General features: G+C 44.5%; 1 protein-coding gene across 2 annotated transcripts in view; it reads left to right on the top strand.

The window, feature by feature from the left end:
* hacl1 (2-hydroxyacyl-CoA lyase 1) overlaps positions 1 to 14,897 on the top strand; it is a 139,033-nt gene that overhangs the window by 93,301 nt on the left and 30,835 nt on the right. For both annotated transcript variants that reach the window (XM_070881236.1, XM_070881237.1), the window contains exons 12-13: positions 4,622 to 4,723; positions 8,201 to 8,355. In XM_070881236.1, coding sequence (XP_070737337.1) covers positions 4,622 to 4,723; positions 8,201 to 8,355 — 257 coding nt within the window. The remainder of the gene's footprint in view (positions 1 to 4,621; positions 4,724 to 8,200; positions 8,356 to 14,897) is intronic.

The raw sequence follows: 14,897 nt of genomic DNA, 5'->3' as shown, positions 1-14,897 counted from the left end.
TCTAGATGTCCCGCTATTTCTTCCTTAATGATAGCTTCAAGCATTTTCCCCACTACAGATGTTAAACTAACCGGCCTATTATTACCTGCCTTTTGTTTGCCCGCTTTTTTTAAACAGAGGCGTTACATTAGCTGCTTTCCAATCCGCTGGTACCTTCCCAGAGTCCAGAGAATTTTAGTAGATTATAACGAATGCATCTGCTATAACTTCCGCCATCTCTTTTAATACCCTGGGATGCATTTCATCAGGACCAGGGGACTTGTCTACCTTGAGTCCCATTAGCCTGTCCAGCACTGCACCCCTAGTCAAGGTCCTCCCTTCCCACATTCCTGTGACCAGCATTTTCTGGCATGGTTTCTGTGTCTTCCACTGTGAAGACCGAAGCAAAATAATTATTTAAGGTCTCAGCCATTTCCACATTTCCCATTATTAAATCCCCCTTCTCATCTTCTAAGGAACTAACATTTACTTTAGTCACTCTTTTCACTTTTATTTATCTGTAAAAGCTTTTACTATCCGTTTTTATCTTTTGCGCAAGTTTACCTTTGTAATCTATCTTTCCTTTCTTTATTGCTTTCTTAGTCATTCTTTGCTGTCGTTTAAAATTTTCCCAATCTTCTAGTTTCCCACTAACCTTGGCCACCTTATACGCATTGGTTTTTAATTTGATACTCTCCTTTATTTCCTTGGTTATCCACGGCTGTTATCCCTTCTCTTACCGCCCTTTTTCACTGGAATATATTTTTGTTGAGCACTATGAAAGAGCTCCTTAAAAGTCCTCCACTGTTCCTCAATTGTGCCACCATTTAGTCTGTGTTTCCAGTCTACTTTAGCCAACTCTGCCCTCATCCCACTGTAGTCCCCTTTGTTTACGCATAGTACGCTCGTTTGAGACACTACTTCCTCACCCTCAATCTGTATTACAAATTCAACCATACTGTGATCACTCATTCCGAGAGGATCTTTTAGGAGGAGATCGTTTATTATTCCTGTCTCATACACAGGACCAGATCTAAGATAGCTTGCTCCCTTGTAGGTTCTGCAACATACTGTTCTAAGAAACAATCCCGTATGCATTCTAGGAATTCCTCCTCCAGGCTACCCCGTGCGATTTGATTTGACCAATCGATATGTAGGTTAAAATCCCCCATGATTACTGCCGTTCCTTTTTCACATGCCTCCATTATTCCCTTGATTATTGCCCGCCCCACTGTGAAGTTATTATTTGGGGGTCTATAAACTACGCCCACCAGTGACTTTTTCTCCTTACTATCTCTAATCTCCACCCACAATGATTCAACATTTTGTTCATTAGAGCCAATATCGTCTCTCACAACTGCCCTGATATCATCCTTTATTAACAGAGCTACCCCACCTCCTTTCCCTTCTTGTCTATCTTTCCAAATCGTCAGATACCCCTGTATGTTTAATTCCCAGTCTTGGCCACCCTGCAACCACGTTTCTGTAATGGCCACCAAATCATACCCATTTGTAATGATTTGTGCCGTCAACTCATTTACTTTCTTTCGAATGCTGCGTGCGTTTAGGTAGAGTGTTTTAATACTAGTTTTTAAACCATGATTTTTAGTTTTGACCCCTCCTGCAGCCCCTTGATATTCAGTGGCCCTTTTTGTTTTTTGTCTTGGGTTTCTCTGCCCTCCACTTTTACTCATCTCCTTTCTGTCTTTTGCTTTTGTCTCCTTTTTGTTTCCCTCTGTCTCCCTGCATTGGTTCCCATTCCCCTGCCATATTAGTTTAACTCCTCCCCAACAGCACTAGCAAACACTCCCCCAAGCACATTGGTTCCGGTCCTGCCTAGGTGCAGACCGTCCGGTTTGTACTGGTCCCACCTCCCCCAGAACCGGTTCCAATGCCCCAGGAATTTGAATCCCTCCCTGCTGCACCACTGCTCAAGCCACATACTCATCTGAGCTATCCTGCAATTCCTACTCTGACTAGCACGTGGCACTGGTAGCAATCCTGAGATTACTACTTTTGAGGTCCTACATTTTAATTTAGTTCCTAGCTCCTTAAATTCGTCTCGTAGGACCTCATCCCTATTTTTACATATATCTTTGGTACTAATGTGCACCACGACAACTGGCTGTTCCCCCTCCCTTTTCAGAATGTCCTGCACCCGCTCCGAGACATCCTTGACCCTTGCACCAGGGAGGCAACATACCATCCTCGAGTCTCGGTTGTGGCCGCAGAAACGCCTATATATTCCCCTTACAATCGAATCCCCTATCACTATCGCTCTCCCACTCTTTTTCCTGCCCTCCTGTGCAGCAGAGCCAGCCACGGTGCCATGAACTTGGCTGCTGCTGCCCTCCCCTGATGAGTCATCCCCTTCAACAGTACTCAAAACGGTGTATCTGTTTTGCAGGGGGATGACTGCAGGGGACCCCTGCACTACCTTCCTTGCACTGCTCTTCCTTCTGGTCTTCCATTCCCTATCTGGCTGTGGACCCTTCACCTGCGGTAAGACCAACTCGCTACATGTGCTACTCACGTCATTCTCAGCATCGTGGATGCTCCAGAGTGAATCCACCCTCGGCTCCAATTCCACAACTCGGTCTGTCAGGAGCTGGAGGCGGATACACTTCCCGCACACGTAGTCGTCATGGACACCGGAAGTGTCCCTGAGTTCCCACATGGTACAGGAGGAGTATATCACGTGACTGAGCTCTCCTGCCATGACTTAACCCTTAGATACACTTAAATTGGCAACAACAATGCTAAAGTTTACTCACTGATATAGAAAAGAAAAAAGAAAAACTACTCACCAATCACCAGACAATCACTTACCTCCTTGGCTGTGATGTCACCTTTCTGTTACTTTCTACTTCTTTTTTGCCTTCTCCCTGTAGCTGCACCGGCTGGCCTCTCCACGCAGCTCCTCGACGCTGCTCCCGACTCAGCGACGCACCTCCTCACGCTGCTCCCGACTGCCACCGCGTTGGGCCTTTATAGGTCTCTTGCTGACCGTTGAGACCAAGGTCACCATAGCTCTGAACTTTTATGCTGCGGGGTCTTTACACTCTGCGCCTGCAGACATAGCCAACATCTTTCAATTCTCTGCCCATCGCTCCTTCCGGCAGGTGACTGATGCTCTATATCGGGGAAGAGCCGACTATGTCTCCTTCCCGATGACCAGGGAGAAGCAGGTGGGGCGGCAGGCCAGATTTGTCCGGACTGCAGGGTTCCCCAGGGTGCAGCGTGCCATTGACTGCACGCACGTTGGCCTGAGGGTGCCACAGCACCATCCCGAAGTCTTCAATAGGAAGGAATTCCACTCCCTCAATGTGCAGATGGTGTGTGACCTGGCAGTTGATGCCAGGTGTCCAGGCAGCAGCCATGATTCATTCATTCTGCAGCAGACCAGTGTGTCCACCCTCTTCATCGGGCCAAATCAGAATTGTGGATGGCTGCTTGGCAACAAGGGATATCCCCTGTCCACCATGCTGCTGACTGCACTTCGGGACCCCAGGACAACGGCTGAGCATGCCTATTCTGGCACCAGGTGCATAATCAAGCACTGCATTGGGATCCTCAAGCGAGGTTCCATTGCCTGACTCTCCTGGACGGACCTCCATATTCATGGTGGTCTGCTGCATGCTGCACAACCTGGCCTTCATGAGGTCGAGCCAACAGTACCACCTGAGGAGGAGGAAGCGTAGGAGGATCCCCGTCACACCCAGCCAGGAGCTGTCGTCGCCATCGCAACCCTGCAAGGGAGGTGCAGACGTGTCTCATTGCTGCTCGTTTCACATAATCTTATCCCCATATGACCCTTCAGCTCCTATTTTCCATGGCCATCCGAATGAGGAGAGGGGTCAGTACCTGAGGAGAGAGAACCGTTAACAATGTCAGCTAACATGGGAGCCAAAAAAGGAAGTTGGGTGGTCAGCAGTCTGGTGGGAATAGGTTCAAGAAAGCAAGAAGTGGGTCTCATGGACAGGATGAGCTCGGAAAGGTCATGAGAGAAGATCGGAGAGAAACTGGAGAAAAATGTCAGTTCAGGGCTAGGGCAGGGGGAAACTTTTGAGAAAGTTTGGCCTGGTGGGCTAGGGGAAGGAAATGAATTGGCAGAGGCAGCTGATGGTATAAATGGCAGGTAATTACATTTTCACACATTATAAACTTTATAAAGTACTGCTCTGCAAGTAACCAGGCTCATGAGATCTGACAGTTTGAAAGACCATATTGGTTTGTACAGAATCTGTCCCCCTCCAGTCGAAAGTCGGTATGATTTGCATGGCACAACCAAGTAGCTACAAGGAATTTATACAGCTATGTATATATCTATACTCTTGCCTCTGGTGCACATTTCCTGTCCCCAGTATTCCTGTTATAATTTTTGATCACATTCTTGCATCAACATTTACCACTTGTGCACTGTGAACATTTGTCAGTCACTGTTGTATTGTCAATGGTTGCAGTGTAGTAGAGAGCTATGTGGAACACGTTCTGAAGTCTTTCACGTCTCACTTCTGTTACCATCTTGTTTACATATATTTTAAAAAATCAACACGAGGCAGTGCCGTGATTAATTTATTTACCATGTATTAATTTAGTTTTTCCTTTATTCCGCAATGCAACTGGGACTTTTGTTTTTCAGTTATTGGAGTGCTTCAGGATTAACCCATGGACTTACCCACCCAACTGTGAATGGTGGTTGTACCTGAGGGAGAAAATAAAAGGCAATGAAGAAGTATCCAAGGTATTAAATAACAGTAAAATTGCATATGATTGTCTTGAGTCGTTCAGTTCTGCGTACTGACGGAAAGATGTGACTTGTATCATTTATGCCATTCAATGTGGTTACATTTCTTAAGCAGAGCTGGTCTCCAGTCGTCTTGGGTAATTTTTGCCACTGGACCAAGACTCTGTCAAGCCCGTGTGGTGGCTGGTGTGTAACAGCCACCACACGTTAAAAAAAAATCCACGCACAGGCATCTTCCACCCTTCAGGATGTAGTTCATGATCCGGAATATTAGGTCCTTCATTGAAACACCTGTGAACTTATCCCTTTTTGGGGTGGAAGCAAGTCCTCCTCGTTTCGAGGGACTGCCTGTGATGATATGATTTCTTAAACTGTGACTGACTTAAATAAATTCTTAATGGCAGCCTGATCAGTCATGATTGAAGTGTCAGTTTTGAGTGACATTGAAACCTCATTTGTGTTTTTTGCTGGATCACTGGGTGAAGTGCTCCACAGTAGCAGAGTGCTGCATTTCTGAGGAGAGGAGGACTGATGGGATAATTCCATCTTTAAAGATTTTGATCTATTTAAATTGGATCATCATTTAAAATGTGAGCTTTGCTTTGATTATTCAGTTTATTTTTAATTTGTGGGTTTGACTGGCACTTTTATACTTTGTGTTAAGACTAAAATTAAAGCGCTTCGCAAATTTTGATTGGCAACTTAATTTTTTTTCAAGCAAGAACGTTCTGGAGATTATTCTGTGATTTTTTTTTAAACAAACAATATTGGCGAGAGGTATAGTGACACTGGCCTGGAAATTCCAGCCTCCCCGGGTCCATACTGAGTATGTACAATGCGCATGCGCTGAAAACTGGCTTTTCCGAGATTCTCCATATCTCGGGAGCGAAGACATTCACAAGGGCAAGATTGCGGTATTTACCCATATCTTGCCCACCAAATATCCTGAAAACTCCTGTGCCTGATAAAAGCAGGCGCATAGCCTACTTTTACAGGTGAAGAGTTTTAAAACATACAAAAACATAATAAAATTAAATTTAAAAAGGCACATTTTATTGTTTAAAAACCCTGCCCACTACAGTATGTTTATTTTAAACCATAATTAAAAAAACTTTAAAAAAAAAATCAGAATTTATTCTTTTAATACATTTATTTACTTTAATTTCAATTAATTTTAATTATGTGAGGTGTGTTTTTTATTTTTTATTGTGATGTTCAGTGTGTTTGCTTTTTTTTCCTCAATAGCCATGAGAACTCGTAGATACGGAGTTCTCATTGCTATTAATGAGAAAGCTGTGGAATACTGCACCTGATTGGTTGAGTAGTCACACGTGACTGCACCTTCTGCGTGGGAACCTGGAGGACGGGAGTGCGCTTCGAAGCGTGGGAAGTGAAGGCCTCCCCAGCGGAATTGCAGGCTCCTCCGGGACTACCAGATAAATTTGTAAAAATTCTCCGGTCAGAGGCGTTCGTCCGAAAGAGGCCTCCGACCGGAATTTCAGGGCCAGTATGTTAGCCTTAAGAAACAAGATGCATGTAAAAATATCAGGATGATATTCTGACTAGAAATGGGGAAAAAACACAAATGTTCGAAATCTTAAAACCAACCTGAAAATGTTAGGATTGCACAGTGAGTTAATGATCATTTGAAGGCTTTATATCTCGGGCATAACCTTTTGTTAGAAATGAGTAATGATGAAGGATTACACCTGAAGTAGTGACCTGTTTTTCTCTAGTAGATGCTAATCAGCCTGCTATGTTGTTCTGGCTAGTTTGGTAATCCAGATGGGAAGTGTTTTGTGAAAGGCAGGGATTTCCACTGACAGGTAGTTAGAGCAGTTATTAATCTGTGAACTGTGTAATATCCCAAATGGGTACCATTTGCAATAAAACAAAAGTATTTGTACTTCCAATTAACATAACCAATCTAATCAACAAAAAAAGGAGAAAAGAGTTGGATTTATATAGTACCTCATCACTTCTCTTAGGAACATTTATGCAGGTAAATGTGGCTGTCATACTGCAGATAGCAAGATCACACAACTGGCACTGATTAATGAGCATTTAATCTGTTTTTGGTGGTGTTGAACACCACCAAAACCCTACTCTTCAAATAGTGTCATGGGATTTTTAACGTCTTTTTAATTTGTTTTTGGGACGTGAGCAACACCAGCAAGGCAATATTTATTGCCCATCTCGAGATGCCCTGAGGACATTAAGAGTCAGCTATGTGACGTGGGACTGCAGTTGCATGCAGATCAGATCAGATAGTAGTGTCAAGTCCTTTCCCCGAAGGGCATTAGTAATTCCGTTGGATTGCAACAACAATCCATCTACTCTCATGGTCGTTTAAATGAACGAGCTTCTTGAATTCAATTTCACAACCTGTCATGGTCGGATTTAAACTCCTGACCTCTAGGTTGCTGGTCCAGTATTATAACCACTAAGGTTGACAATTACTCTGTTCACCTGAACAGGCACTGAGACTTAAGTTTAACATTTTATCTGAAAGGCTGCACCTCTGACAACACAGTCACCTGCCCTCCATAATTAGTTGTCATCCAGATTATGTGCTCAGGTTTTGGAATGTGACTTGAACCCAAAACTGTTTGACTCAGATGTTACCAGGTGTCCAACTGATCCAAGCTAACATTCAAAGAAGGATTGAAAGACTTGCATTTATATAGCCCCATCTCAAAGCACTTCTTGACCAATGAGTTTGAATTCTAGTGATTGGTTATGTTGCCATTTTGCATCTTTTGCCAATGATAGTTGTCGGAGGAATTTTGGGCAGCACACAGCATATCTGAGCCATAAGAACTGACTTGGTTTTACATCTCGTCTGAAGGATGGCTGCTGTGACAATGCTGTACTCCCTCAGTACAGCTTAGATTATATGCTCAAGGACTCGAACCCAGAGCATTAACACTCCAGCAAGCATGCTACCAGCTGAGCCAAACTTTTTTTTTATTCGTTCATGGGATATGGGCATCACTGGCAAGGCCAGCATTTATTGCCCATCCCTAATAGCCCTTGAAAAAGTGGTAAGCCAACTGAGTGACTCGCTAGGGCATTTCAGAGGGTAGTTAAGAGTCAACCACATTGCTGTGGGTCTAGAATCACATATAGGCCAGACCAGATAAGGACAGCAGATTTCCTTCCCTAAAGGACATTAGTGAACCAGATGGGTTTTTATTCCAGCTTTATTTAATTAACTGAATTTAATTTCCCCAGCTGCCGTGGTGGGATTTGAATTTGCAGCTCTGGATCATTAGTCTAGGCCTCTGGATTACTAGTCCAGTAACGTAGCCACTGTGCTACCGTACCCTATAACACTAACACTAGCCATTAGTTAATGCAATCCTTAATAATCTCCGAAGTAACATCTTAACCATGATAAGTTTTATTTTGCATAATTGTCATCTTATACCAAATGTGATCATTACCTAATGAATCTAAACTTTTCTATTCCAGGCCTTGGCTGCACAGAAATCTCTGCCTATGAACTACTATACTGTCTTCCACAACATCCAGGCACTGCTACCAGAAGACTGCATTATAGTCAGCGAGGGTGCCAATACCATGGACATTGGCCGTACCATGCTGCATAACTACCTGCCACGGCATAGGTAATTGCTGTTATGTATGGAGAAAGAGTCCGACTGAACACTGTGAGCTCAAAGTAAAGTGTGACAGTCTTTTATTGCAGGTCTCCAGAGTGCCTCTCCAACCTGTGAGGCCTCCTTAAATACCTGTGCTCCAAGGGATTATGGGATCCTTTGGGACTCCAGGGGATGAGCTCTCTGGTGGCTGTACAGAGTAAATACAAGTTTACATATATAACAATTACCATCTTAATAAATTAAGGCCGCCATTAGCTGTTCGAAAAATTCAAAAAGATGTAGCCTTTTTAGTTATAAACCATAGCTTTGCATCTCTTTTTAAAAAAAAACTCCCTGGAGGAGAAATTTGCATGGTTTGCGACACCCGTTAGCACCTCCGCAAACGATTTCTTGCCCGGAGGTGCGGGCGCACAATTTCATGGGAGTTAGCAGAGACCCAAAAGCGGTAGCGCCCGGGTCGCTGTGCCTCTGGTGATGATGTCATCGGCGTGTGCAGCGATTCGTTTTAGCTCCACTGGGTAATTGGGCAGCGCCCTGCGAGGCCGCCATGGGCAATGTCAGTGTCAGCCTCGCGGGTCGCGAACTGGACTGCACTCTGCTCAAGGGGCGAAATTTAAAGGGGAGGCGCACGCTGCCAGTTTATCCTCTTAGCCAACTTACCGGTCCGGCCTTCTGTAATTTTTTCGTGGGGTCCATGCCACGATGGTGCAGCCCGGCATTCCACTTCTGTGCCGGGCTGCGGCCACAGCACCCTGCATCCACGGTGGCGTAGCGGTTGCTCCTCGCCCCACTGCACAGCTCGCATCGTGTCCTCCCCTTTAACGGAAGGGGAGGGCCCTGTGTTTGCGTCAGTGCTTTGCGGAGAAGCTGTGTAACGCTGCAACATTCGTGTGCTTACCGCCCCAGTCCTGTCCCCGAGAGGAAGTGGAGCGTCTGACATTGGAGGGAAAGGGCTGCTGAGAATAAAATGATGCTAGAGTGAAAGTTAATTTGGGCTGCTTTTACTTATTTCCTTCCGATGCTTGAGAGGGCAGGCCACTTGTCCATCTGCTTGGTGTACGATGGAGATAGGAATAGGATAAATTAATGATGTCTGTCCAAAATACTTAGCCCTTCGAAATCCATGCTGACTGTATTTTATTATATTTTCTGTCTCCAGATGCTCTTCTAACACTTGTTTTAGTATAGATTCCGGTATCTTTCCTATAACTGATGTTAAGCTGACTGGTCTATAGTTCCCAGGTTTGTTCTATCTCTTTTTTGTATATCGGAACAAAATTAGTTCACTCTTCTAATGGAACTTTATATATATATATATATATATATATATTATATATATAAAGTTTTATTCTTTTTTAGTTTGCTAGTTTTTCAATTATTTTCTCCCTTTCTATCCCAGCTGTATTAATATTTTTTGAGGTCATCCTCTAGTGAAATGTCGATTTTGTTTCTTGTTTTCTAATTTGATAAAAACTGAGGCATAGTTGTTATTCAATACTTCTGGCATTTCTGTCATTACGTGTGAGTGTTTGTTGCTCATCCTTTAGTGGCACTATCCTTACTTTAATTTTTCCTTTGTTATTTATTTATGTGTCTATAGAACACTTTATTATTTCTTTTTATATTGCTTGATATTTTCATTTTGTAATTTATTTTTGCTTCTTGATGGGTCTTTTAACATCTCTCCTAAGTTCCTCATATTCCCTTTTGTCCTCTCCTTTAGTGTCTCAGTACTTCTTGTCTGTCTTTTTCTTTAGATTTAATTATTCCCTTTTTAGTTATTTATTCATCCACAGTGCCCCATAATTAGCTTGCTTGCTTTTGGCTTTTAGTGGAAAACATTTCTCTTGAACTCTATTGATTACACTTTGAAAGATTTTCCACTGTTTTTCTGTCTTTGTTTTTGCAAGATTTTCTCCCAGTTTACCTTCTTTAGTTCCATCCTCATTTCCAATCTATTACCTTCGTCTTTGTCCTACTTATGTCACTCTCGATCCTAATCTTGAACCTTACTTTGTTATGATCACTACTCCTAAGATGCTCTCCTATTCTTATTTCTCCTACATGTTCTGGTTCATTACCCATTACAAGATCCAGCAGTGATTCTTTTCTTGTTGGACATCTTGCATATTGAGTGAGAAAGAAGCCCTGTATACACTAAGAACTCGATAACCTTTTTTCCTTATGCTACTTCTGTCTGCCAGTTTACTTGGGAGGTAGTTTAAATCTCCCATGATTATTCTATGCTTGCTTGTAGATTTGCCTACATATTTCTTCTTCTAGTTCCCTGCCACTATTTGGTGGTCTATCGTATGCCCTTATTAGGGTGACGGATCCCTTCTTATCTTTTAACTCCATCCATATGGATTCTGTATCTATCTTGCTGCTAGTTGCATCCTTTTATTCTACTGCAATTATGTTACCTTTAACTAATGTAGCTATTCCACCGCCCCTCCTTCCTTCCCTTTACATCGTCGAACAGACAATTGGAGTGCTCAAGCAGCACTTCTGATGCTTGGATCACTCTGGAGGCTCCCTCAGCAGGTCTCTGAGTTCATTGTGGTGTGCTGCATGCCACACAAATTAGCCATCATGAGAGGACAGGGATTGTCAATGGAGATTGCAGGACCACCTCAGGAGAGAGGGAAGGAGGAGCCTGGCGAGGAACCCATGCCACCACTACCCACCACTACCAGCACCACAGAGGGGGCCTCGTGGAGCTTTCGCCACTGCAAAAGCCTTGCTACAGCAGCTCATAAATCAACGCTTGGCTTGAAGAGTGAACGGCATGTTTGACCGTTACCTGGTCATTCTAGTCCACCATGTTGACTATTCTCCCTCTTATTCTGCAAATGAGACACTACACAGGAATGGTTAAGGTGAACAAAATAATTCAATAAGCATTGTAAACTTGTCAAACGTAATTTTGAAACTTAAATAAAATTTGAACTTGAACAGAATTTGTAAACTTTTTAAACTTTTATAAAATAACAACAACAATACAACAACCCCTACACCGAACATCTTTTACGTCTAGCTCGTCCCCCCCCGCCCCCCCCCCCCCCGACCCCCTTGCATCATGACCCTATTCAAGTTGGCACCAAGAGTTCGTGTAGCAAGGTGGCCAGAGTCCTGCTGTATGGGGGGGGGGGGGGGAGAGACAATGGAGACGCCATGTGTGGATCCACTGAAGAAGCTCGGGGTATGGAAGACCCGGCTTCTGAGTGGCTAGGCTCTTGCTCAGCTTCACCACTCACAGATGATGTGGGTCTGGGTGGGACTGCAATGTGAAAGATGGAGGCCATCAATTGCACGTGGGCATTGACAGCCTTGCAGGTCTCGCGGCTCGCACGTACAATTTGCGACCTGACCTCCGTCATGGTCGCAGATAGTGTTGCATTGCTTGCAGGACTCCTACCCAATACCTCGAGGAGCTGTCAGGTGAGCTGGACGCTCTACCTGGACAGTCCCACCAAGTCCCTTGCAGTCGGATTCAGGTGAATTTATAATGGGGAACAAAGAAATGGCAGACCAATTGAACAAATACTTTGGTTCTGTCTTCACGAAAGAAGACACAAATAACCTTCTGGAAGTACTAGGGGACCGAGGGTCCAGTGAGAAGGAGGAACTGAAGGATATCCTTATTAGGTGGGAAATTATTAGTGAAATTGATGGGATTGAAGGCCGATAAATCCCCGGGGCCTGATAGTCTGCATCTCAGAGTACATAAGAAAGTGGCCCTAGAAATAGTGGATGCATTGGTGATCATTTTCCAACAGTCCATCGACTTTGGATCACCAATGGACTGGAGGGTAGCTAATGTAACACCACTTTTTAAAAAGGGAGGGAGAGAGAAAACGGGTAATTAGCCTGACATCAGTGGTGGGGGAAATGTTGGAATCAATTATTAAGGATGAAATAGCAGCGCATTTGGAAAGCAGTGAGAGGATCGGTCCAAGTCAGCATGGATTTATGAAAGGGAAATCATGATTGACAAATCTTATTGAATTTTTTGAGGATGTAACTAGTAGAGTTGGACAAAGGAGACCCAGTGGATGTGGTGTATTTGGACTTTCAAAAGGCTTTTGGCAAGGTCCCACTCGAGATTGGTGTGCAAAATCAAAGCACATGGTATTGAGGGTAATGTATTGACGTGGATAGAGAACTGGTTGGCAGGCAGGAAGCAGAGAGTCAGGATAAATGGGTCCTTTTCAGAATTACAGACAGTGACTAATGGGATGCCGCAGGGCTCGTTGCTGGGATCCCAGCTATTTACAATATACATCAATGATTTAGATGAAGGAATTGAGTGTAATATCTCCAAGTTTGCAGATGACACTAAACTGGGTGGCAGTGTGAGCTGTGAGGAGGATGCTAAGAGGCTGCAACGTTACTTGGACAGGTTAGGTGAGTGAGCAAATACATGGCAGATGCAGTATAATGTGGATAAATGTGAGGTTAACCACTTTGGGGGCAAAAACACGAAGGCAGAATATTATCTGAATGGCGGCAGATTAGGAAAAGGGAAGTTGCAACGAGACCTGGGTGTCATGGTTCATCAGTCATTGAAAGTTGGCAAGCAGGTACAGCAGGCGGTGAAGAAGGCAAAAATGGTATGTTGGCCTTCATAGCTAGGGGATTTGAGTATAGGAGCAGGGAGGTCTTACTGCAATTATACAGGGCCTTGGTGAGGCCTCACCTGGAATATTGTGTTCAGTTTTGGTCTCATAATCTGAGGAAGGACATTCTTACTATTGAGGGAGTGCAGCGAAGGTTCACCAGACTGATTCCCGGGATGGCTGGACTGACATATGAGGAGAGACTGGATCAACTGGGCCTTTATACACTGGAGTTTAGAAGGATGAGAGGGGATCTCATAGAAACATATAAGATTCTGACGGGACTGGACAGGTTAGATGCAGGAAGAATGTTCCCGATGTTGGGGAAGTCCAGAATCAGGGGACACAGTCTTAGGATAAGGGGTAGGCCATTTAGGACTGAGATGAAGAGAAACTTCTTCACTCGGAAAGTTGTTAACCTGTGAAATTCCCTGCTGCAGAGAGTTGTTGATGCCAGATCATTGGATATATTCAAGAGGGAGTTAGCTATGGCCCTTATGGCTAAGGGGATCAAGGGGTACAGAGAGAAAGCAGGAAAGGGGTACTGAGGGAATGATCAGCCATGGTCTTATTGAATGGTGGTGCAGACTCGAAGGACCGAATGGCCTACTCCTGCACCTATTTTTCTATGTTTCTATGTCCAGTTGTGCGTCCGCCTGACTGTCAGCTTTGCCAACTCACCCTCCAGAGAGACAGCATATGGGATTCAACCCTGGGAGTGAGTTACTGCACACCACTTGTACCCGGGGCCTCGGATGGCTGAAAGCCCAAGAATGTTTCACCCTCGGACGAGGTGTTGTCCGGAGGAAAAAGAGTTGTCATCAGTACCCCCCCCCCTCCCCCCACCCTCCAGAGTAGGCTGCTCCGTCTGTTCCTCTCCTTCAAGTTTCTCCTTCTCCCCCCCCCGACACGACGGCCTGAGGTGGAGGCTTCCATTGAAGGATTTGACACTTGCGACTCCTCATCTGGAAATAGAAAACAACAGATGAGTGGTTAGCAGCAGGGTAGGGGCCAGGGTGACATAAGTAAGGTCACATAGCACAGGTTCATTTGAAGGACCGTCGCTACTCCATTATATGTAGTCCAGAGATACTGCATGACATTGTCCCAACCCTAGTCCACAGACACTACATCACATTGCCCCATCCAGCCCATGGAGTGTGCAGGACATACCCTCACTATTGAACGGGCAGAGGTGGGGGTCAGTACCTCCCTGAGGCACCGATCAGACCAGCCACTCTCTCCTCAATGTCTGTCAGAGGCATGCTTCGGGGTGGCTCGCTGTCTGTCCGCCGCTGCTCCCAACGGTTGTGGGACATCTTTCCCTGCAAAGATGACAATGGGAATGGTTACCAGAGAGCCCATCTGCTCTTGTGGCACACACAGATAGCCACCAAAGTACTTATGCCATATTGTGTGCATTTAGTCCAGTCCTCTGTTTAATGGCCCTGGAAGTTGCACATGGTTCACGAGGAAGACATCGAAGTGCAGAAACATCTTTTAAGATCTCCGAAAGCAATCTTAATAATGTGTAAGGATCATTCATGGCAAATAAGGTGCAACACTAAGCCTACCTATACCAACAGCATGAAACAAATAGAGTGTCAAATTTATAATTAAAGTAATGAAGAAGTGCATCAATAAAAATAATACTTACTCTAGCAACCCTGCAATGGTCATTAAATCTCTTGCGGCACTGTTTGTGGGTCCTTCAGATGGCGTCAATATAGGAGACCTCTTCAGCTTTACTGGCCCCAATTTTTTTTTAAACCGCTGGGAGGGGTCTACTTGCACCCCTCCTGTTTAATTCTGCCCACCTGCTTTCAACAGCAGTGACAAGGGCCTCGTTTGCCTCACTGCTGCACTTTCTGCCTGCTACCGTCTCCTTCCATCGTGAATCAAATTTAAAAATGGCTGATTCAGCCTTGA

This window comes from Pristiophorus japonicus, chromosome 5, assembly GCF_044704955.1.
Source record: "Pristiophorus japonicus isolate sPriJap1 chromosome 5, sPriJap1.hap1, whole genome shotgun sequence".
NCBI lineage: Eukaryota > Metazoa > Chordata > Chondrichthyes > Pristiophoridae > Pristiophorus > Pristiophorus japonicus.
Note: the sequence above shows the minus strand (reverse complement) of the source record. Positions and strands in the feature narration are given on the sequence as shown.